At 47.6% G+C, this 21,469-nt stretch overlaps 3 protein-coding genes and 1 long non-coding RNA gene across 8 annotated transcripts in view; 2 read left to right on the forward strand and 2 right to left on the reverse strand.

Moving 5' to 3' along the window:
• GLB1 (galactosidase beta 1) overlaps positions 1 to 8,958 on the reverse strand; it is a 108,118-nt gene extending 99,160 nt beyond the window's left edge. For all 5 annotated transcript variants that reach the window (XR_009505768.1, XM_059939084.1, XM_059939083.1 and 2 more), the window contains exon 1: positions 8,822 to 8,958. Coding sequence is in view for 4 of the 5 variants with exons in the window: in XM_059939084.1 (XP_059795067.1) it covers positions 8,822 to 8,893 (72 nt within the window). In the remaining variant the exon portion in view is untranslated. The remainder of the gene's footprint in view (positions 1 to 8,821) is intronic.
• On the reverse strand, positions 5,202 to 6,545 carry TMPPE (transmembrane protein with metallophosphoesterase domain). Its single transcript, XM_059937574.1, has one exon. It carries the CDS (start codon positions 6,543 to 6,545, stop codon positions 5,202 to 5,204), a length of 1,344 nt encoding a protein of 447 aa, XP_059793557.1.
• On the forward strand, positions 8,310 to 13,098 carry LOC132374833 (uncharacterized). Its single transcript, XR_009505769.1, has 3 exons — positions 8,310 to 8,618; positions 11,503 to 11,645; positions 12,514 to 13,098. It is a non-coding gene; the product is annotated as an uncharacterized LOC132374833 (long non-coding RNA).
• Positions 13,099 to 20,812: 7,714 nt separating this feature from the next.
• The window catches only part of CRTAP (cartilage associated protein), a 36,176-nt gene continuing 35,519 nt past the window's right edge, over positions 20,813 to 21,469 (forward strand). The window contains exon 1 of the mRNA XM_059939088.1: positions 20,813 to 21,352. Within this exon, the coding sequence (XP_059795071.1) occupies positions 20,882 to 21,352 (471 nt within the window). The 5' untranslated portion in view covers positions 20,813 to 20,881. The remainder of the gene's footprint in view (positions 21,353 to 21,469) is intronic.

A 21,469-nucleotide genomic window follows, 5' to 3' on the forward strand; every position in this document is an offset into this window, starting at 1 on the left:
GACTATCAAAAACAAACAGGGACTTCCCTGGTGGTGCAGTGGTTAAGAATCTGCCTGCCAACGCAGGGGACACGGGTTTGAGCCCTGGTCCGGGAAGATCCCACATGCCGTGGAGCAACTAAGCCCATGCACCACAACTACTGAGCCTGTGCTCTAGAGCCTGGGAGCCACAACTACTGAGCCTGCGTGCCACAACTACTGAAGCCTGAGTGCCTAGAGCTCGTGCCCCGCAACAAGAGAAGCCCCGCTTGCCGCAACTAGAGAAAGCCCGTGCATAGCAACAAAGACCCAATGAAGCCAAAAATAAATTAAAAAAAAAAAAAAAAGAATCTGCCTGTCAATACAGGGGACACGGGTTCGATCCCCAGTCCGGGAAGATCCCACATGCCACAGAGCAACTAAGCCCATACGCCACAACTACTGAGCCTGTACTCTACAGCCCATGAGCCACAACTACTGAGCCGCGCGCCTAGAGCCCGTGCTCCGCAACAAGAGAAGCCACTGCAGTGAGAAGCCCGTGCACCGCAACGAAGAGTAGCCACCACTCGCCACAACTAGAGAAAGCCCGCACAGAGCAGAGACCCAGTGTAGCCATAAATAAATAAATAAATAAATAAATTTATTAAAACAAACAAAAAAATGGAAGGTAAGATTTGGTGAGGATATAGAGAAACTGGAACACTTGTGTACTGCTGGTGGGATTATAAAGTGGTCCAACTGCTATGGAAAACAGTATACAGTTTCCTCAAAAAATGAAAAATAGAACTACTATATGATCCAGCAATCCCACTTCTGGGTATATATCCAAAAGAACAGACAGCAGGGTCTCAAAGAGATATTTGCACACCCATGTTCACAGCAGCACTATTCACAATAGGCAAGAGGTGAAAGCAACCCAAATGTCCACTGATGGATGAATGAATAAACAAAATGTGGTATATACATGCAATGGAATATTATTCAGCCTTAAAAAGGAAGGAAGTCTTGTTACATGCTACAATGTGGATGAACACTGAGGACATTATGCTAAGTGAAATAATCCAGCCACAAAAGGCAAATAATATATAATTCCACTTGTATGAAGTACCCAGAGTAGTCAGATTCATAGAAACAGAATGTAAAGTAGTGGTTACCAGGGGCTGGGGGTGGGTAGGGGAGTTGTTGTTTAATGGGTATAGAGTTTTACATTTGCAAGATGAAAAAGCTCTGGAGATCTGTTGTACATCAATGTGAATACACTTAACGCCATTGAACTGTACACTTAAAAATCACTAAGATGGGCTTCCCTGGTGGCGCAGTGGTTGAGAATCTGCCTGCCAATGCAGGGGACACGGGTTCGAGCCCTGGTCTGGGAAGATCCCACATGCTGCGGAGCAACTAGGCCCGCGAGCCACAATTACTGAGCCTGCGCATCTGGAGCCTGTGGCTCCTCAACAAGAGAGGCTGCGATAGTGAGAGGCCCGCGCATCACAATCAAGAGTAGCCCCCACTTGCCGCAACGAGAGAAAGCCCTCACACAGAAACGAAGACCCAACACAGCCATAAATAAATAAATAATTAATTTTAAAAAAAATCACTAAGATGATAAATTCCATGCTATGTGTTTTTCTATCACACACACAAAAAAGACAATTGAGATAATCAGGAAAAACTGAAAACTAACTCTTTACACAGTTAACTGCATTTGAATCCTATACTTACCTGTAATCGATACAGCCACCTAATCCTCAGACAGTGGAAAAAATACTTTTATTAAGAGGTAGAAAACCTAACTTCTAGCCCCAAGTCTCCTAACTAGGTATAAGATGATATTAAAGAATTACTGTGAATTTCATCGGCTATAACAGCATTATGGATATGCTTTTTTAAAAGGATTCATACTGAAGCATTTGAGGGTGAAATTATATTTTCTAAGATTTGCCTTAATATACTCCAGACAAAAAAGAAAGAGTGTAGGGCTGGGGTAGATGAGAAAGAACAGTAGAATAGTCACAAATGTTGAAGCTGGGTGATGGGGATTCTGTTGCTGCTTCTCTCTCTAGTTTGTGAATACTTCCCAATTTTCACAATAAAAAGCTTTTCAAAAGAACAAACAAAATAAGGGGAAAAAAGGATGGTTGGACGGATGGATGTTTGGAATGAATGGCAGTAGGATTAATGTATTGAGGTTTTATAACAATAGTATCACAGTACACAGGCTATTGTTAATTTTTAGAAAGCTTTATGTTTCATTTTAGCTTGCATTTAACAGATTTTTAAAAAGAAACTAGAATGAAATTGAAAGCATTTTCAAGCTTCAAGTAAATGTTTCTCACCACCTCCCCCGGCAATAAATAAACAAATCAAAGAAGGTAAATGAGTGAAGAACAGGGAACAGAGGTACCAAGGGGGCCGTGGAGAGCAGCCCACCAGGACCATATCTGGACACAAATGGAGAAATTTGTGCTGGGAAAACTTCCACCACGTCACGGAACACAAACCAAGTGTGAGAAGGTGCTGCTGACTATTCCTTGGGCACAGAAGATGGACCTGTCTTGTTTCTGTTAAGAGAGGAATCAGTCAAGCAAGGACTTCAGAGCAGGGATGACAGGTGCTCAAGACCGAAAAATGCTGGCACTCAGGGAAAGAGAAGAGACAAGAAGGTGCAAGATGAAAAGCAGGACTGATGGAAGTGAATTCCATCCAGCTCAGGGCACTGATGAGAAAGATCCCAAATCAAGAAACCAGTGAAATAAGACTTGGTAAAGCAGGAGACACACACGACCTGTTGCACCATAAGGTGGAAGACAAATGGCAGAACTAGTGTAGACTGGGGGTGATCCCAACTGGGGTCAGGGCACGAGAAAGTGAGAAGGTCTGGAAGTGACCTTCCTGAGGTGGGGAGCTTGAGTGATGCCACCGAGAAGGCAGTCAGGAAACTTGAGCTGAGCTGGGCGCTGCCCTTGGCAAAGCACTTCCCCCTCCTATAACCCCACCATCCGCAAAATGTGTTAAAAGAAAGGCTCTCCAGAGTCCTTTCCTTGGTTCTGGATAAGTTTTTCCGCAAACTTATTCCTGGCTGTAAGGATGATTAAACACGAGGGGGTAAATAATAAGGAAACCACTGAAATCTCAACTCAAAGATACATTTTAAACTTGACTGGAAGACCCGCTGTCAATATTTTGGTTGCCTGGAAACAAGAAAGGTGGTCTCCAGGAGCCCTCAGGGTTCCACTAACCAAGAGGACAAGGGGGAAAATGGAGAGACTCGCCCTGGCCAGGCTGAGTGTGCACAGGGAGACAATGACACAGGCAAGAGACAGAGGAAAGCAACCCCAGCAGTTGCTGCTGTGACAAATCACTGGGCCCCAGCGGCAGGCGGCATGGTACCCACTCCTGTTCCCCAGGATTGGCTGCTCCATAAATTCTCTGTGCACCTGTGACCAACACAGCCCCTTTGCAGGCCCCACGGGATGTTTAAAAGTTAGCAACATCAAGTGCTTCCTTGTGACTGAGCCACAAGCAACTTCTGCGCCATGTCTTAATACCCTCCCTGCAAAACAATCTTGAGGTAGATAATTATCCCCATTTCAGGGTGAGGGAAACCGAGGCTCAGTGAGGTCATTTGCCCGATGCTGCCTGACAAGAGAACAGGAGGGTGAGGCCCTCCAGTCAGAGTTCCCTGTTGCAGAAAGATTCTCAGTGAGGCCTTGTCTATCCGGCCTTATTGCTACCCCAGGGTCAAAGGGTATCCTACCTCTGGCACAGAGGCCGGCCAGCGAGGGTGGGGCTGCTCCAGACACGGTAACCCCTGCCTCTTTCTCTGAGGGTCCAGCTCAGGGATGGCCATCTGGTTCTGTGGCCAGAGCGCTAGGACAGCTCTGATGGGGTCAGGCTGGTGGCGGGGAAGGGGGCAGTGAGCCACCAGCAGGAAGGACAGCCCAGCATCCCAGAGCCAGGGGTCCCAGGGAGGGAAGGCCTTGGGGCCCGCGGGAGCTCAGTGCCCTGACACTCGCCATGCAAGCCTCAACCTCCCTACCGGTAGAGAGTGAACCTCCGTTTCTGACCCAAACCTGGGGTGGAGGGTGTGCACTCCAGTTTCCTGACTGTCCCTCCAGGCTAACAGCCATCCTACACTGAAACTGGCCGACCCCCTTCCGCGTCTGGCTCACGTAGTTACTGTGAACTGAAATCGGCCTCAAGCAGACCACTTCAAAAGGGCATCAGGTTATAGGCCCTTGCTTGTTCTCATTACAGTGTTACTTGTGTTTGAACACTGTCCTCGCCTGTCAGGGTACAGCTACTTACCATCAGGCAGTGGGAAGAACACTGGTCCTGGGAGGCAGAACACCGGGCTTCCAGCGGGCATCTCCTATAACCCTTGTGCTGCTGTCAGTGCTCTACCTCCCTTTGCCTCGGTTCCCTCATCTCTCAGCTGGGGAAAGTCGCCTGTCCCTAATCACCTCATCCAGGTGTTGTATAAAAGGAGCCAAGTTTGGCAAACACCCTCTGAATTCCTAGGCAGCAGCACTATGACCTTCATTCACCTACCAGTGTTCCCATCCTTCCACCCCACCCCCAACCCCAAAGGCCCAGGAGCACAGCCAATCAGACAGCATCACCCAAGGCCCGGAACAGGATGAGCCCTATATTCCAGCCGATTTGGCTGATGCTCTCAGTAAAGGTGACTCTGATAGAACCAAGGGGGGAAAAGAAAACCTTCTTCTCCAGCAGCCAGAGGGGCCTCCATCTCGCCAGTTCTCCCAGATTACCTAGCCACACTGCCCCTTCCCCAGAAAGCTCTGGATCAATGCTTTTGAAAACTGCTTAAGTCCTAAAGAGGCTTTTAAAATACCAAGAGTCCCCTCCCTACTCCACTTTCCACAGGCATCCCCTTCAAGCAACCCCCTGATTCAGTTCATCCCCATGAGTTCTGCAGAGGAGGAGGGCTTACTCCACATCATCTGGAAAATAGATGCCTGTTCCTACACATGTGACTTTAGGGGCCTCACAAATGCACAGAAAGAAGCAGATGGCCATCTATAGAGTTAACTCGCCTGGACTTGCCAGGAAGCCCCACCACTGATCACGGTGCAAGCCAGTCTTGTGACAAGCGTGTGCTGGCAGGAGAGACTGGAGGGGATAAAGCAGGCAGTCTGCTCTGCAGAGGGTCGGGGACGGAGGGCAAGGGCAATGAGGAGGCGCACGGGGCAGGGGTGGGTTCAGGGAACCCGCTGCAGGATGAGCTCTGTAATCTCCGCCCTGCTGCCCAGTCGCATGGGTATCCCATAGTAGGCCGTGCCTGGGCTCACATAAACAAATGTAGCCTGGGCCACTTGGTACAGACCAGCAAAGAAGGGGTTCAGGAGATAGGCTGCCACATTCAAGGGGAAGATCTGCCCAGCGTGAGTGTGCCCAGAAAGGATCAAGTTGATATCTGGCCGAGCCTGGAGAGCTCTCTTGGCAGCCAGGGGCTGATGAGCTAGCAAGATGGTGGTGTGGTCCGGGCTGCAGCCCCCCAGAGCCTTCTCGAGATCCATGCCGTGGCCAGAGTAGTGCAGGATGTCTGCTTCGATGTCGTCCACCCCGGCCAAGCAGATCCAGTCATCATCCTCACCCCCGCCAGGCTGGGCCTGGGTGGCAGAAATCTTCACGTTCTGATTGTGAAGGGGCTTGACGTTCAGGGATTCCAGCAGCGCAAACCAGTTGCTGACATCTGATGTGTAGTACTCGTGATTCCCCGTGACGAAGTAGGTGCCGAGGCGTGAACGAAGCTGGCCCAGAGGAGCGACAGCCGTCCGGAGGACAGAGGCTTCGGCATCGCACAGGTCACCCACAATCACTGTGACATCCGGTTCCAACGTGTTCACCATCTTCACGAACATCTCCATCTTGGTCCTGCCCACCGTGGGGCCCAAGTGGATGTCCGAGAGCAGCGCGATCTTGAGGTTGTCCATGGAGGCGGGCAGCCAATGGATGGGCACCTCCACGGTTTTCACAGCCGGGGGCTGGGCAGCGTTCAGCAGCCCTACCACGCTGAGCACGGCGGTCACCAGCACCGCCAGCGCTGGCCTGAGTGCCAGCTTCCTTGTCTTGTCAAGGCTGCCCACCACCCTGCCGGCGCGCAAGGCCAGGAGCTGGTAGGCCTGCTCCATGCCACTGAGGGTACAGAGGAAGCAGACCATGATGATGTATGCCCCGAGGCAGGAGTAGGCCGCCAAGGAAAAGAGATAGGGCTCCTCGGCCACTAGAAAGAGCATGGTGAAGAAACTGGAATGGGCCAGGGCCAGGAAGGCCACAATGGCCATCTTCCAAAGCTGGAAACAGGCCGACTCTGCAGCAGGGGAGTGGCTGAGGTTGCTGACGGTGCTTCGCCAGATGTAGAGGGAACCGAGGAGCATGAGCGAGTTGGCAAACAGGGCGAGCTGCAGGCGGAACAGCCACCGCCAGGCCCTGAGCTCGAGGCTCTCCGCCAGGTAGGAGCGGGAGATGACCATGGACACGAAGACAGTGCCGGCTGCCAGGGCGGCCTTTGCGCCCAGGGACAGCTGCCTGAAGATTGCCATCACCTCTGCTCCTAAGAGGGTCCCCTGCCAGTTCTGTGCAGGCGGGCTCTGGAAGGTGAGCTCCTTAGATAGGACAGTGGCCAAGGACAGGTTTCCAGGTCAGCTCCGCCTGCAACCAGGAACCGGCGTCAGCTTTGTGGGATATGAGAGCTTCCTTGTCCCCAGTCAAAACCTGAAGGCCACTTACACCTGCCCAACCCACCCTGAATCCAAGCCACTCAAATACCAGTCAGTTGCTACATTTTATTATTGAAATACAAACACGCTGGATTATAACAGGATGGGCAGTTTCATTTTCTTACAGTTTTCTGTATGTTTAAGGTATTTCCATAATGCATATGAACTTTTATAATAAGAAAAACATTATTCTAAACCAGCGGTTCTCAAAGTGTGGTCCAGGGAGACCCTTTCAGGGGGTCCATTAAGTCAAAACTATTTTCAAAAACAGTACTAAGCCATAATCATTCTCTCATGAGTGTACAGTGAAGTTTTCCAGAGGCTACATGACATGTGATATAGCAAGACTGAATGCAGAAGTAGCTATGAGAATCCAACTATCATCTATTAAGACAGACATGAAAGAGATTTGCAAAAATGTACAATGTCACTCTTTGCCCTAAAATTTGGGAAGAAATATTATTTTTCAAGAAATATATAAAGTTTATTAACATACAATGATTTTATGATTTCTTAAGTAAGTTAATAAATATTTTTAAATGTTCGGTTTTAACTTCTAGGACAGTTAATGTTTGAGAACCGCTGTTGTAAATAAATGTAAAGAAGGAAATCATGGAAAGCTAGTCGGCTGGTATCTTTTTCAGCTCTAGGCCCAGGAGGGACACCTAGACACCTGACATAAGGATTCCTGGGGTGAAGACAGCCTCCTGGCAGTCACAGGGCAGCCCCTGTGACTGATGCTGCTCAAGGATAATGAGCAACCACGACACGGCAGGCTGCCTTGTCCCCCAGCTCCTCCTCCATAAATCCTTAACCCTCCCGTCTCACAACCCTCCTAGATATTGGTTAAGATCTGCCTTCTCCCCATCTTTCTCTGCCACTGAACCCTTGAACTATTCTCTTGTGGCTCTCATAGCTGGCTAGTTCCCACTCCAGGGCTCCCAGACAAAAAACTGGGGCAGGGGAAGCACAGACCCAGGTAGACAAAGGTTAGCAAATAGTCATTTGAGGTGACCTTTTCCCAAGAAGAACCCCAAATGAAAATATTTTCAACAGTTGTTTTCCAAATAAGATTCTCAACCTCGGTTTAAGATAAATATGTGTATATATATATATATATATATTTTTTTTTTTTCCCCCTGCCCTACGCACTTTACTGAAAGCCTTTTATCAAAGGTGTAATTTGCAAGTCAAAGTTCACAATTTTCCACTTACAAAACAAGTCCCAGACTCAGCCCACCCGAACTCTGGAGGAACCAAAGTTGGTTCCCTGAACGTGTAGAGAGACAGGCGCCCGTTTCAATCCCCCGGTCCCTCCCCCCTCAGATCCACCCTCCCTTTCCAAGGCCGTGATGCTGACCTTCCCAGGAGCGATTCGGAGTTCCCTCGGCCCCTGCCTTAGCTCTGCCGGGTGGACTGAGGCTGTAGTTCTTCTCCCGCAATCGTGAACGCCCCGCACCGCCCAGCACCTCGCCCCGCCAGACCTCCCTCCAGCAACGCTGGCGGCTACCTGCAGCCTGCCTCTTGCCCGCCGCCAAACCCTGAAGGTTTGTAAAATCCAAGCCTTAAAAGTAGGCGGCGGGAAGGGCCGAGAAGGGCACGAAATGTCCGAAAAGAGAACACCTCGAAGGTAATTAATCCAATGTTCCCATTGCGGGGGCCTCTCCTGACCCCATTTTTCTCCTTCCGGAGCGCTCCGCAGACCGCTGGCAAGGGAGGGCGCGCCAAGCCAGAGCCCAAGGCGCCCTCCAAGAACGCGCGCTACTTGGAATCCCCCTCCCGGAAACCCGCAAAGCTGGAAAGCACCTCATCTCAGCCCCTCATTGCACCAATAAGGAAGTAGGTCCCAGCGAAAAGAGGCGGCAGGGGCGGAACACACGAGCGACAGAGCTACCGGTAAGGAAGCTCGCCCCGCCCGGCCGGCCCTCTGCCGGCTCAGCGCCCTGCCTGAGCTCCCCCGGTTGCCTTGCGGGCCCGGGCGCGCCTTGGGGTCCCAGGACCTCCGCCCTTTGGGACCCCAGGTGGCCGCAGCACCAGCCCGGTCCCCCGCCAGCCTGTCCCCTATCCATCATTCCTGCGCGGGGGTCCTGTGGACTTACGTGCAAGCCACGCGCAGAGCCCAGCAGCAGCGGCACCAGCAGCAGGGAGAGGATGCGAACGACCCCCGGCATATCCACCCTCCGGCCTCCTGGCTCCACAGTCAGCGTCCGGGCAGCCGCCGGGTGTCACTTGACTGAGGACCCGCGGCCTGGCACCGCCCCGCGCCGGCTCCGCCCCGCGCCCCGCCCACCGGCCGCCGGGCCCTGAGCCCAGGGAGGCGGGAGCCTGGGGCCCAGCGCGGCCGCGTGACAGCAGGATGGTGTTATCTGGCCCCGGCAGGCCTCCGCCGGAGGGAGGGGCCTTTTGCAAAGACCCTCAGGAGGCCTGGCTGTCAGCAGCTTGATAACGCGCCTCGGGATTGGCCTTTAACAGGGGTCTCCTTGCTCCCTGGTTCCCTTGACAGGACAGAAGAGGGAAGTTGAGGCCAGATAAACCTAAGTGGGCTAGATGGACTCCCAGCCCTGCCTACGGGGCTGTCCGGAAGACTAAACCAGGGGCCTGGAAAGTGTGGTTCCCTAGACCAATCCTGTCTCTGATACGTGTTAGAAATGGAAATAGCAGGTCCTCGCCCAAGAAATTCTAGGGGTGGGATCCAGAAATCTGTATTTTTACAAACCCTCCAGGTAGTTCCGATGCATGCTAAAGTTTAAGAACCACTTTTCCAGGTTATTGATATATTTAGAGGTGTGTTTCAACTGTGGCGAAATCTTTCCGAATGCCAACCCTCAAAGCACCAGGGGCTGCGGAATTTTTATCTCATCGTTGGGTTTTGAGAGATAAGAGTAGCAACACCTCCCATCTTTCAGTTTTGCACTTGAGCCTCTCAACATCCCTACGATGACGCAGATCTGTCAACTGAGCATAAAATACAAGTTTTATCCAAGTTTTACACTCGTGAAAACGAAGTCTCTACTCTGTGAGTTAACGTGTCCAGGACCGCTGGTTAACCACTAGATATGAGTCTGAAGTTAAGTCTTTCCTACCTAGTTCCCCGAACTCTCTGAAAATCCCCCTTTTCTCAGAGGAAGGAGCCTTTAGGGAAATCGATTTCAAATATATGTATTTTTCCAGCTTTATTGAGTTATAATTAACATTCCACAAAATTCACTGATTTTAAATATTTTCGACTTTTATATTGTTAACTTAGTTTTGAAAAATAAAAATGTAGGGTTAGGGGATTCCCTGGTGGTCCAGTGGTTAGGACTCGGCGCTTTCACTGTGGTGGCCTGGGTTTGATCCCTGGTAGGGGAACTAAGGTCCCACAAGTCTCAGGGCGCAGCCAAAAACAAAACAAAACAAAAAAACAAATGTACGGTTAAATTATGCGGTCTATTGACAGACTCCTAGACTAAACTTTAATTAGGCTCCTCTGACTAGAGACTCTTTTAGACTCTTCTAGACCTGGACCTTGGCCTTCTGTGCCTGTCCTGTCCTTGCCGGCCCTGCATTGTCCAGCCTTAGCAAAGAATCCTGCTAAGTCAGTTTAGGAACAATCCCCCAATTCTTGTTATCTGATCAAGGTCCTCATTCCCACCCCACCTCTCTTTGACATCTAAGTCCTTGACCTCCCCTTAGCAAGAATCCCTTGAGATCTCCTCTTATAATTTTTCACCAACAAGCCCTTCTCTCTGCTGGCTGTAAATCCCCAGCTATCTTTGCTGTACTTAGAATTGAGACCCATCCCTCCCCACCTATGGCAGTAGAGTTGACCCTTATTACAAAAAAGTCTTGAAGGAAGTCTTCCTTACCATTTTAGCAAGTGTCAGAATAATTTTTTTCTTTAGCACTATTTTTTTACAACTTGTGCATCTTTTTAAAACTTAGTCTGGATTTTAACACTGTGAGTGACGATTATAAAAGTCAAGAATAGTGGTTACTTGTGGGGGTGAGGGCCTGAGATTGGGAGGGGCCCCATGGAAGGGCAACAAAGTTTTGTTTCTTGAACTAGAGGGTGGTTACAAGGGTATTTGCCATTTAGTCCTTTACTTGTTTTCTGTTGCTTTCTGGTTTTTTCTGGCCTTGCTGTGCAGCATGTGGGATCTTAGTTCCCCAACCAGGGATCAAACCCAAGCCCCCTTCACTGGGAGCACGGAGTCTTAACCACTGGACAGCCAGGGAAGTCCCTCATTGCCTGACTTTAGAGCCCGAATTATTTTTTATTTTTATTTTTTAATTGAAGTATAGTTGATTTATAATGTTGTGTTAGTTTCCGGTGTACAGCAAAATATATTCTTTTTCATATTCTTTTCCACTATAGTTTATTAGAGCCCGAATTACTTTTACAAGGCCATGCTTCTGTGCCTACTTTATTTCTAGTTCCTGTCCAAGTGTGCATATAGAGTGTGTGCTGGTGTGTAAACCTCCTGCTCCAGGTTGTGGGGAATATGAAATGACCTTGAGAAGGCTATCACCCCATAGGGAATCACTTCCAGTAGAAAGATGTCCACATACACAACTATATATGCGGCATGCTCTGATATAGACCAGTGCTACTCTAAGTGTGGTCCGAGGACCAGTGACATAAGGTAAGTACAGAAATTCAGAGTAGGTATTTGGAAACTTATAGCAATTTGAGAAAGTTTGTCTGTTGCATCTAATAATGAAAAAATTAGATGTGAATTTTATGTCTATTTTTATTTATTTTTTCTAGTAATTTTTTGTTATAAATTTGTACAACCAGATCAGTCCTTGAAAGATGGGAAAGAGCACTGATAATCGCAGAAACAAAAGTGATCCTTCACCAAAGGTGGCTTGAGAAGCACAGAGGCCTCATCAGTAGCCTAAGAACAATGAACGGAAGAGACATATGCGGCCCAATAACAGGTAAAAACTTTGTTTTTCTATCCTAACAGGGCTTTGCACAAGTTAGGATAAATTGGGAGATTGGGCTTGACATATGCACACTACTATATATAAAATAGATAACTAATAAGGACCTACTGTATAGCACAGGGAACTCTACTCAATACTCTGTTATGACCTATATGGGAATAGAATCTAAAAAAGAGTGGATATATGTGTATGTATAACCGATTCACTTTGCTGTACAGCAGAAACTAACAGAACATTGTACATCAACTATACTCCAACAAAAATTAAAAATAAATAAGTAAATAAAGTTTTAGAACAAGAATCAATCTCCCTTTGAATGACCTGTTTTCCACTGTGGTCCTAACAGAGCTTTCCTCAGGTTCCAGTGTCAGTTCTTTTCTTTTCTTTCTTTTTTTTATTTTTCTGGCCTGCACCGCTTGGCATGTGGTATCTTAGTTCCCTGACCACGGAACGAACCCGAGCCTTCTGCACTGGAAGCTCAGAGTCTTAACCACTGGACCTCCAGGGAAGTCCCCCAGTGTCAGTTATGATCTGTATTTCAGTGTAAAAATTTAGCTAACTTTACATTTCTAATATTTTTAAAGTTCTAGTAAAATGATTGTAATTTGCAATAGGTTTTAGGAATACTAAATGATAGATGTTAAAAGCAAGGAAAAAACAAGGCCTCCACTAAAAAGAAATGACAACTAAATGCAGTGCATGATCCCAGATTGGATCGTGAACCAGGAAAAAAAATTGCTACAAGAGACATTATTGGGACAATTAACAAAAGTTGAATATAGACTATGGATTAGAAAATAATATTGTATCAAGATTAAATTTTCTAATTTTGATAACAATACGGTGGTTATGTTCTTAGGAAATACACTCTGGGACTTCCCTGGTGGTGCAATGGTTAAGAATCCGCCTGCCAATGCAGGGGACACCAGTTCGATCCCTGGTCCGGGAAGATCCCACATGTCACGGAGCAACTAAGCCTGTGCGCCACAACTACTGAAGCCTGCGCACCTAGTACCTGTGCTCTGCAACAAGAGAAGCCACCGCAATGAGAAGCCCATGCACCACAACGAAGAGTAGCCCCTGTTCACTGCAACTAGAGAAAGCCCACGTGCAGCAACGAAGACCCAACACAGCCAAAAATAAAAATAAATAAATTAATTAAAAAAAAAAATTGTTAAAAAAAATCACACACACACAGAAAAAGGTAATACACTCTGAAACATTTAGGGGTAAAGGGGCATAATGTCTGCAACTTCCTCTCAAATGATCATATGTATATGTTTATATATAAAATTATACATAATACATAATATACATATTATTAGATGTGCATGATTATGGAGCAAATAAGGGCAATAAGGCAAAATGTTAACAATTGATGAATTAGGTAAAGGGCATATAGCAATTCTTATATGAAAATAAAAAGTTATTTAAAAAATAAATAATAAAGCCTCCTGCCAACAGATGTGGACAATTCTGATGTGCAGCAATTCCTCATGCTTCTCACGAGTCTTTGAGTTTTCTGATACAGTAAGTCCCAAGACCTGTATCCTGGGGTTAAATTGTGCAACCAACTGATGGGTATGGTTATGAAACAATAAAAAGATAAAATTGTGAAATCATTGGACAACAGTTTCCCCACAATACCAATAAAAGTTAACAGCTGTGTCCCAGGACTGGCCCATCCCTCTTGACAGTCATGAGCATTAGGATGCCCTTGTCACCATGTCCTCGAACTCCCTTTCAGGAGTCTGAGATCTAAAAACAAATGCCCCAAGTGAGGCCGGCCTTAGTGGGGGGGAAAAATGACTTTGTTTTAAACACTCTCTCTCCTATCTTCTTTCGCCTTCACTATCTGGCAAAAGCATCTGCTTCCCTAGGGTCTCCCAGCTGCTTCTTTGCAGTGTTGTTTTTTTCCCCTTCGTGTTTGATCTAGGCCTGTTGTTTCTTCTTCGTGTGGGCCCCCGGATTTAGCCCTCTCTGTCTTTACATCCACATCTGCAGCCATGGTTCATGTCTCTGAATGATCACAGTAGTTTTCTAGCTCAATCGAAGGTTACAACTAGATATGGCCAGAGGGCTATTTGTTTTGACAGTCACCATGTTGGCCCATCGGTGTCTTAAATTTTATATAATCAATGGAATTGTCAATATTTAATCAGGGGAATTTACATAATCTGGATTTCCAGTTTCTCTTCAAAGATCAGAAGGTCTGGCCATACCAGGGTAACAGTAGATCAGAGATATGCATTGGGACATTCTTTAGGCAGGTAGGTTCTTCCAGTTGGCAACGATCTCCATCTGGTCCACTGTTCTTTTGACATGGCCTGCAGGCCCCATGAGAGATTTAAGTTTGCAACTTCTGGGTCAGAGAGTTTCCATGGTAATTTGATCACAACCTCTCTAACTGCTATATCAAACATGATCTGTGTGATGCCTCAGATTCCCTAGTCACTTGTATCCAGAGCTCTAGGCTTCCTGTTCCCCCCAGCTGCCCTGGCAGCACATCTTCTGCCCCAGACCAACCGTCTGGAGTTTCTGGCTCCTCTACACACCTCTGCACTCACTGGAACAAAGCACCATGCTTCCTACGTGGCTGCCAGAGGTTGGGTGGTGCAACCCAGAGGGGCAGGCAAGTTCACTCCCCCGTAGAGAACCATAGTGCAACAGAAATCAGAGGAGGAAAAGAGCCAGTAAATAGATGACCTCTCCCTTCTTCCCTCAGATCAACTATTTCAAGGAGTGGTTTCTCTGTATAGCCTGTTCAGAGACATTCCAGTAGTCTAGTGGGTCCACATGCCAAGGCTGTTCTGAAGCCGTAGCCAGTGTGGTAACACATTACTTTGTGTTGCGTCTCATCCTTCCTTTCCCTCTTTGCCTCTCCTCTCTCTCCCACTGTCATGGGTTTACCTCCCAAATAAAGAATGAGCACTTAATTCTTGCCTCAGCCTCCATTTTCTAGCACAGGATAAGATAATTATTTGTTGAACATGAAGAAATTGCTCTGCAGCCTACCGTTGCCTGTATGTATTTCCTGAACTTTCTCTAACCGTGGGTTTTGGAGACGTCCTCTTAGATTTTGCTTTTAGGACCATAGGTCACAACTCATTCCCAATTCAAGTCCCAGATTTAATACCTCTTTTGTAATGAAGTAATCAGTGCTTGCACTAGCTGAAGGAGTTCTTTCCTTCTAACAATTTCCACACCACTCTACCTACATCTAACTTATGACATTTATCTTTCTCTGTGTTATGGCCCTTTATGGTCTGTGCCTTAACTCAGGCCCTCATCTTTCTTTATTTTATTTAATTAATTAATTTATTTTATTTATTTAATTTTTTTGTGGGGGGCACGCCATACAGCTTGTGGGATCTTAGTTCCCTGACCAGGGATTGAACCCAGGCCCCCAGCAGTGGAAGCATGGAGTCATAACCACTGGACCGCCAGGGAATTCCCAGGCCCTCATTTTTCTTATGGAGATCACACTGAGGGGTCTCCTATGGTGTTATTTGGCCTCCAGTCCCATCACTTGTCTTCTCCTTTGTAGTGTTGTTTTCTTCGCCCAGAATCTTCTTCCTTTGTTCATTTTTGCTTCCAGCAAACTTCTATTCCATTTTTTCAGGCCCTTTAAAGGAGTTCAACAATGGCCTCTTGGGGCTTCCCTGGTGGCTCAATGGTTGAGAATCCACCCGCCAATGCAGGGGACACGGGTTCGAGCCCTGGTCCGGGAAGATCCCACATGCCGTGGAGCAAATAAGCCTGTGCACTACAACTACTGAGCCTGTGCTGTAGAGCCTGCGAGCCACAACTATTGAGCCTGTGTACTGCAACTACTGAAGCCCACGTGCCTAGAGCCCCTGCTCCGCAGCAAGAGAAGCCACCTCAAGGAAGAGTAGCCCCTGCTCGCCTCAACTAGAGAAAGCCTGTGCGCAGCAGTGAAGACCCAACACAGCCAAAAATAAATAAATTAAACAAATTTTAAAAAAAGAAAAGAAGAATGGCCTCTTGCAAGAAACTTTCGCAGACTCAGACTAGATTAGTGCTATAGACTGAATATTTATGTCCCACCCCCAGCCCCCACGGAATTCATATGTTGAAACCTAATCCCCAAAGTGATGGTGTTTGGAGGTGAGGTCTTTGAGGTCTTTGGGGTGATTAGTTCATGAGGACGGGGCCTTCATGAATGGGATTAGTGCCCTTAAAAAAGAGACCCCTGGGACTTCCCTGGCAGTCCAGTGGTTAGGACTCTGCTCTACCACTGCAGGCGCCCAGGCACAATTCCTGGTTGGGGAACTAAGATCCCGCATGCTGCGTGGCCAAAAAAAGACTCCAGGGAATTCCCTGGTGGTCCAGTGGTTAGGACTTGGTGTTTTCACTGCCGTGGCCTGGGTTCAATCCCTGGTCAGGAAACTAAGATCTCGCAAGCTGCCCAGCCAAAGAAAAAAGAGAGAGACTCCAGAAAACTCCCTTGCCCCTTCTATCCGGTCAGGACCCAGTGAGAAGACGGCCATCAATGAACCAGAGAGCAGGTTCTCACCAGACACAAATCTGCCAACACCTTGATCTTGGACTTCTCAGCCTCCAGAACTGTGAGAAATAAATTTCTGTTTATAAGTTATCCAGTCTATGGTAATTTTGTTATAGCAGCCTGAACCCACTAAGACAGTTACCCAGCTCTGTTTGGGGCCCACACAGCACTCTTTCCAGCTCTGGTGGTGGGTAATTGAAGGTTTACTTATGTCTTCTCCAGACTTTGAGTTCCCTTAGGAAAGAGGTGATATTTATTTAATACAGTGCCTATAGGTTCACTATAGGTTAATGGAACAGTTCACTATAGGTTAATGGAACAAATGAAAAAAATATAGATGTCTTATCTCTACTCGACTGGAAGTTCCTTTCAGTCGAGGATATATGTCTGATTCATGTTTGCATTCCAGTGCCAAGGGCAGGACCTGGTATAAGGTAGATGCTGAACAGTGTATTGAAAGAATGAATAAATTCATGATGTGAAAGAGAATTTGTCATTAAAGTCACCTGGGGGACGCTGGCTCCTTTAGGGAGGAGACACTCTTGGACACAGCTCTAGTGAAGCTGAACAGACCCCAGAAGCAGGGGTCAGCCACTGTAGACATTGTCTGGTTTCACTTCCATTTATAAATTGTGTTGAATTATCATGGGAAGCAACTGTTCCCTCCACCTCCACCTGCTCACCCACGACCGTCTCCTCAAAGGCAATTCCAGTTAACCTTTGCTGCCCCACAGTCTCTCCCCAACTCTTTTTTTTTAGTGGCGGGGAGCTGTGCCGTGTGGCTTGTGGGGTCTTAGTTCCCAGGCCAGGGATGGAACCCGGGCCCCCTGAAGTGGAAGCACAGAGTCCTAACCACTGGACCGCCAGGGAAGTCCCTCCCCCACTCTTTATACTCTGGCCACAGTAGCCTTCTCTCTGTCTCTTGTACCCTTCTTGTCTCCTCCTCCAGAGCCATCTTCTGTGGGCCACCGGCTTGTGATATGTGGAGGTAGCCTGGGCTTCAGGGAGCTCCCAGAGATTTCCCAAACCCCACTCTCAAAGCAGAATGCCCTGGAAGTGGCATAGAGCTGATGGACTCGGAGGGGCTGGGCCAAGATAATGAGGTTGACTCCTTAGTGGTGACCAACACCAGATGATATTTCAGCAGAGGACACAGTGCACGTATGACAGTTTCTCTCCATTAACCACACCAGGTTGACTTAACCTGACGTCAAGGACAAGAGAGGAAGCCAGGTGAGAAGAAAAAAAGAGGGTACACTTCTTGTTAGTGGGATTGAACTCTTTTCTGTTTATTGGCCCCTTTGTGTGTCTGTTTTGGAATTGGGGTATTGACTTTTTCATGTTCTCCGTACATTAAGGATATCAAGCCCCAAGCAAGATGGTCACAGATTGGGCAGGAGTTTCCAGGGGACCAGGTAAACTCTCGTCCCAGCTCAGCTCTCTCCACAGGCTTCCCCCCACTCCCACCTCCCCCCACCACCTCCATGACCCCATTCAGGTCTCTGCTCAGACATCACCTCCTCATGCAATCTACCACCCTCCCCCATCCCATCCACTTGTTTCATTCTCTTTACATCACCATTGCAATTTTTCCCCTAAAAATTGTTTTTAAAATAACAAAGAACTGTAAAATAATATCTTTAAAATATATGTATGGCATAAAAAAATGATGCAGTGAATGTTCCCATACTCACTCGCATCCCCTCTCCCTCCTGTGACCCTCTGCCAATTCCATGTCCTTCCTTCCACCTTACCGGAAACCACTCTCCAAAGTTTTTGTTTATGGCTCCTTTTTCATTACAGTTTTACCCCGCGTGTTTGTATGAAATAAGACTGTATTACTTGCATTCCTAAATAATATTTTGTGTACTTTAGCATATTTTTAAACTTTTAGACAAGTGGAATCATTCTTTTTTTCTTTTTAAGGTTGAACTGTGTTGTTATGTGTACCTGTAATTCTTTTATTATCCTCTGCTGTAAAATATTCTCCTCTGCACACATCCTCTCTCTTTAAAAAAAAAAAAAAAAAATCCACTCTTCTGTTTTTAGACAGGTTATTTCTGCTTTCTGCTATTAGGAACTGTGCTGCTGTATCATACCCAAAACACTTATTAATTACAAAAGAAAAAAAATGAAGTGGAGAAAATGGATACGACCTTAACAAGGTAATCAAAATTAATGTCACCGATAAGGTGATAAGGTAAGACAGTGTGTTCCTCCTGTGACAGCCGAGAAGGATGGTATTCTAGTCCAAAGAGCTTAATCTGAATCTAATCATGAGGAAACATCAGAGAAACCCCAGTGAAGGGCTTTTTATAAAATAACTGGACTGTGTTCTTTTTTAAAATAGACTTTAATTTTTAAAGCAGTTTTAGGTTTGCAGCAAGACTGAGTGAAAGGTACAGAGATTTTCCACATACCTTCCACCACTACATACACACAGCCTCCCCCGCTATCAGAATCCCATACCAGAGTGGTATATTGAGTACAACCAATGAGGCTACTTTGACACATCATAATCACCCAAAATCCATGGCTTACATTAGGGTTCACTCTTGGTATTTCACAGTCTGTGGGTTTTGACAAATGTATAATGACATTTATCCACCATTATAGTATCACACGGAATAGTCTCACTGCCCTAAAAATCCTCTGTGCTGTGCCTGTTTATCCTTCTCTCCCCCCAACACCTGGCAGCCACTGATCCTTTTACTGTCTTCAAAATTTTGCCTTTTCCAGAATGCCATATAGTTGGAATCATACAGTATATAGCCTTTTTATATTGGCTTCTTTTAGTTAGTAAAATGTATTTGTTTCCTCTATGTCTTTTTTGAGGCTTGATAGCTCATTTATTTTTAGTGCTGAGTAATATTCCATTGTCTGGATGTACCACAGTTTATTTATTCATTCGTCTATTGAAGGACATCTTGTTTCCTTCCAAGTTCTGGCAATTATGTAAAAAGCTGCTATAAATATTTGTGTGCAGGTTTCTGTGTGGACATAAGTTTTCAATTTATTTCAGTAAATACCAATGAATGTAATTGCTGGATGGTATGGCAGAGTATGTTTAGTTTGGTAAGAAACTGCCAAACTGTCTTCCAAAGTGGCTGTATCATTTTGTATTCCCACTAGCAATGAATGAAGAGTTCCTGTTGTTCTACATCCTTGTCAGCATTTGGCGTTGTCAGTATTTTGAATTTTGGCCATTCTAATAGGTGTGTAGTGGATCTCATTGTTGTTTCGGCCTGTATTCTTATACAGTGTCAATGGTATGACAAGAAAAGCTGAAGGTTCAGATTCCAGAACACTAGGTAAAAGAGAGAGCTAGATTCAACACCAGATATTGGACCGCATCCTGACCAGGGGGATAAAGTGCTGTAAAAGACATTATTAGGATAGTTGACAAAACAGGAATAGGGAATATAGATTAGTCTTCCATCAATGCTAAGTTTCCTGAATTTGATCATTGTCTGTAGTTTAGTTCTTAGGACATACATATCAATGCTAAAAGATTAAGGGGTAAGTGACCTCATGTATGCAATGTACTCTCAAATGATTCAGAAAAAAACATAGAGAAAGGAAATGTGTCATAACTTAGCAATTTGTGAATGTGGATGAGGGCTATACAGGAATTGTTTCCACTATCCTTTTAATTTTTCTGTAAATTATTTATTTTTAAAAATATTAATTTATTTGGCTGCACCGGCTCTTAGTTGCGGCCCACAGGATCTTCGTTGCAGCGTGCAGGATCTTAAGTTGCAGCATGTGAACTCTCAGTCGCGGCATATGGGATCTAGTTCCCTGACCAGGGATGGAACCCAGGCTCCCTGCATTGGGCATGCGGAGTCTTAGCCACTGGACCACAGGGAAGCCCCTCTATCCGCATCTTTTGATGCACACATACAAGTTTCTCGAGCGCATTCTTTTATTTATTGGTATTTTGTTAATTAAAAAAAAATTTTGGCCGCACCGCTCCTGGGATCTTAGTTCCCCCACCAGGGATTGAACCCGCGCCCTCAGTAGTGAAAGCGCCAAGTGCTAACCACTGGACCGCCAGGGAATTCCCTCTCCAGCGTATTCTGAGGAGTGGAATGGCAGTCATAAGGTGTGTGCATCTCCAACTTGATTAGCTTAATAGTTTACAAAGCGCCACTGACATCCTTATTAATTTTATTAATGCACTGTCTTTCTCATTGAAACGTAAGGTCGTCGCAGTGCCATCAAAGTGTAGGCCGTGGACCCGCAGGATCAGTCTCATCAGAGTGCTGGTTAGAATCGCAGATCCTCAGACCCCCATCCCAACCAGACTTGCTGAATGAGAAACTCTGGGGTCACGGTCCAGGAATCTGCGTTTTCACAAGTCCTCTAAGAGATTCTTAAGTGTAAGCAGCGCTGATCTGTGATCCATTAGGGCCGCGTCTGGCTTGCAGACCGCCCTCTATAAAGGAGCGAACAGTGGAGCCCGGGATGACGGGTTAGATCGTGCAGGACCTAGAGGGCAGCGCCTCTCCCCAGGACACCCGCTCCGCGCGGGCAGCTTCGCCCGGACCCCCGGATTGGGTGGGGAGGGGCAGCCGGACGGGGCGGGCCGGAGGCTGGCGTCCCCGCCTCCCCAGCATTCGGCTCGCCGCGTCGCTCAGTCCTCCCGCTTCCTTTCCTTCTCGCACCCCTCCTTCCTTCCTTCCTTCCGCCGGGAGCGATGGAGCCGGGACGCCGGGCGGCCGCGGCGCTGCTGGCGCTGCTGTGCGCTGGCTGCGCGCTGCGCTCAGGGCGCGCCCAGTACGAGCGCTACAGCTTCCGCAGCTTCCCTCGGGACGAGCTGATGCCGCTCGAGTCGGCCTACCGGCACGCGCTGGACCAATACAGCGGCGAGCACTGGGCGGAGAGCGTGGGCTATCTGGAGATCAGCCTGCGGCTGCACCGCCTGCTACGCGACAGCGAGGCCTTCTGCCACCGCAACTGCAGCGCGGCGCCGCAGACCGAGCCCGCCGCCGGCCTCGCGCGCTACCCGGAGCTGCGCCTCTTCGGGGGCCTGCTGCGCCGCGCGCACTGCCTCAAACGCTGCAAGCAGGGCCTACCGGCCTTCCGCCAGTCGCAGCCCAGCCGCGAAGTGCTGGCCGACTTCCAGCGCCGAGAGCCCTACAAGTTCCTGCAGTTCGCCTACTTCAAGGCAAGTCCGCCTCGCCCCGCCCCACCCCCAAGCCTAGGCCCCGCCCCGCCCCCAAGCCTAGGCCCCGCCCCTAGGCCCAGGCTGTGTCCATCGGTCCTGGGCCGCGTCCCACCGCTC

This window comes from Balaenoptera ricei, chromosome 11, assembly GCF_028023285.1.
Source record: "Balaenoptera ricei isolate mBalRic1 chromosome 11, mBalRic1.hap2, whole genome shotgun sequence".
Lineage (NCBI taxonomy): Eukaryota > Metazoa > Chordata > Mammalia > Artiodactyla > Balaenopteridae > Balaenoptera > Balaenoptera ricei.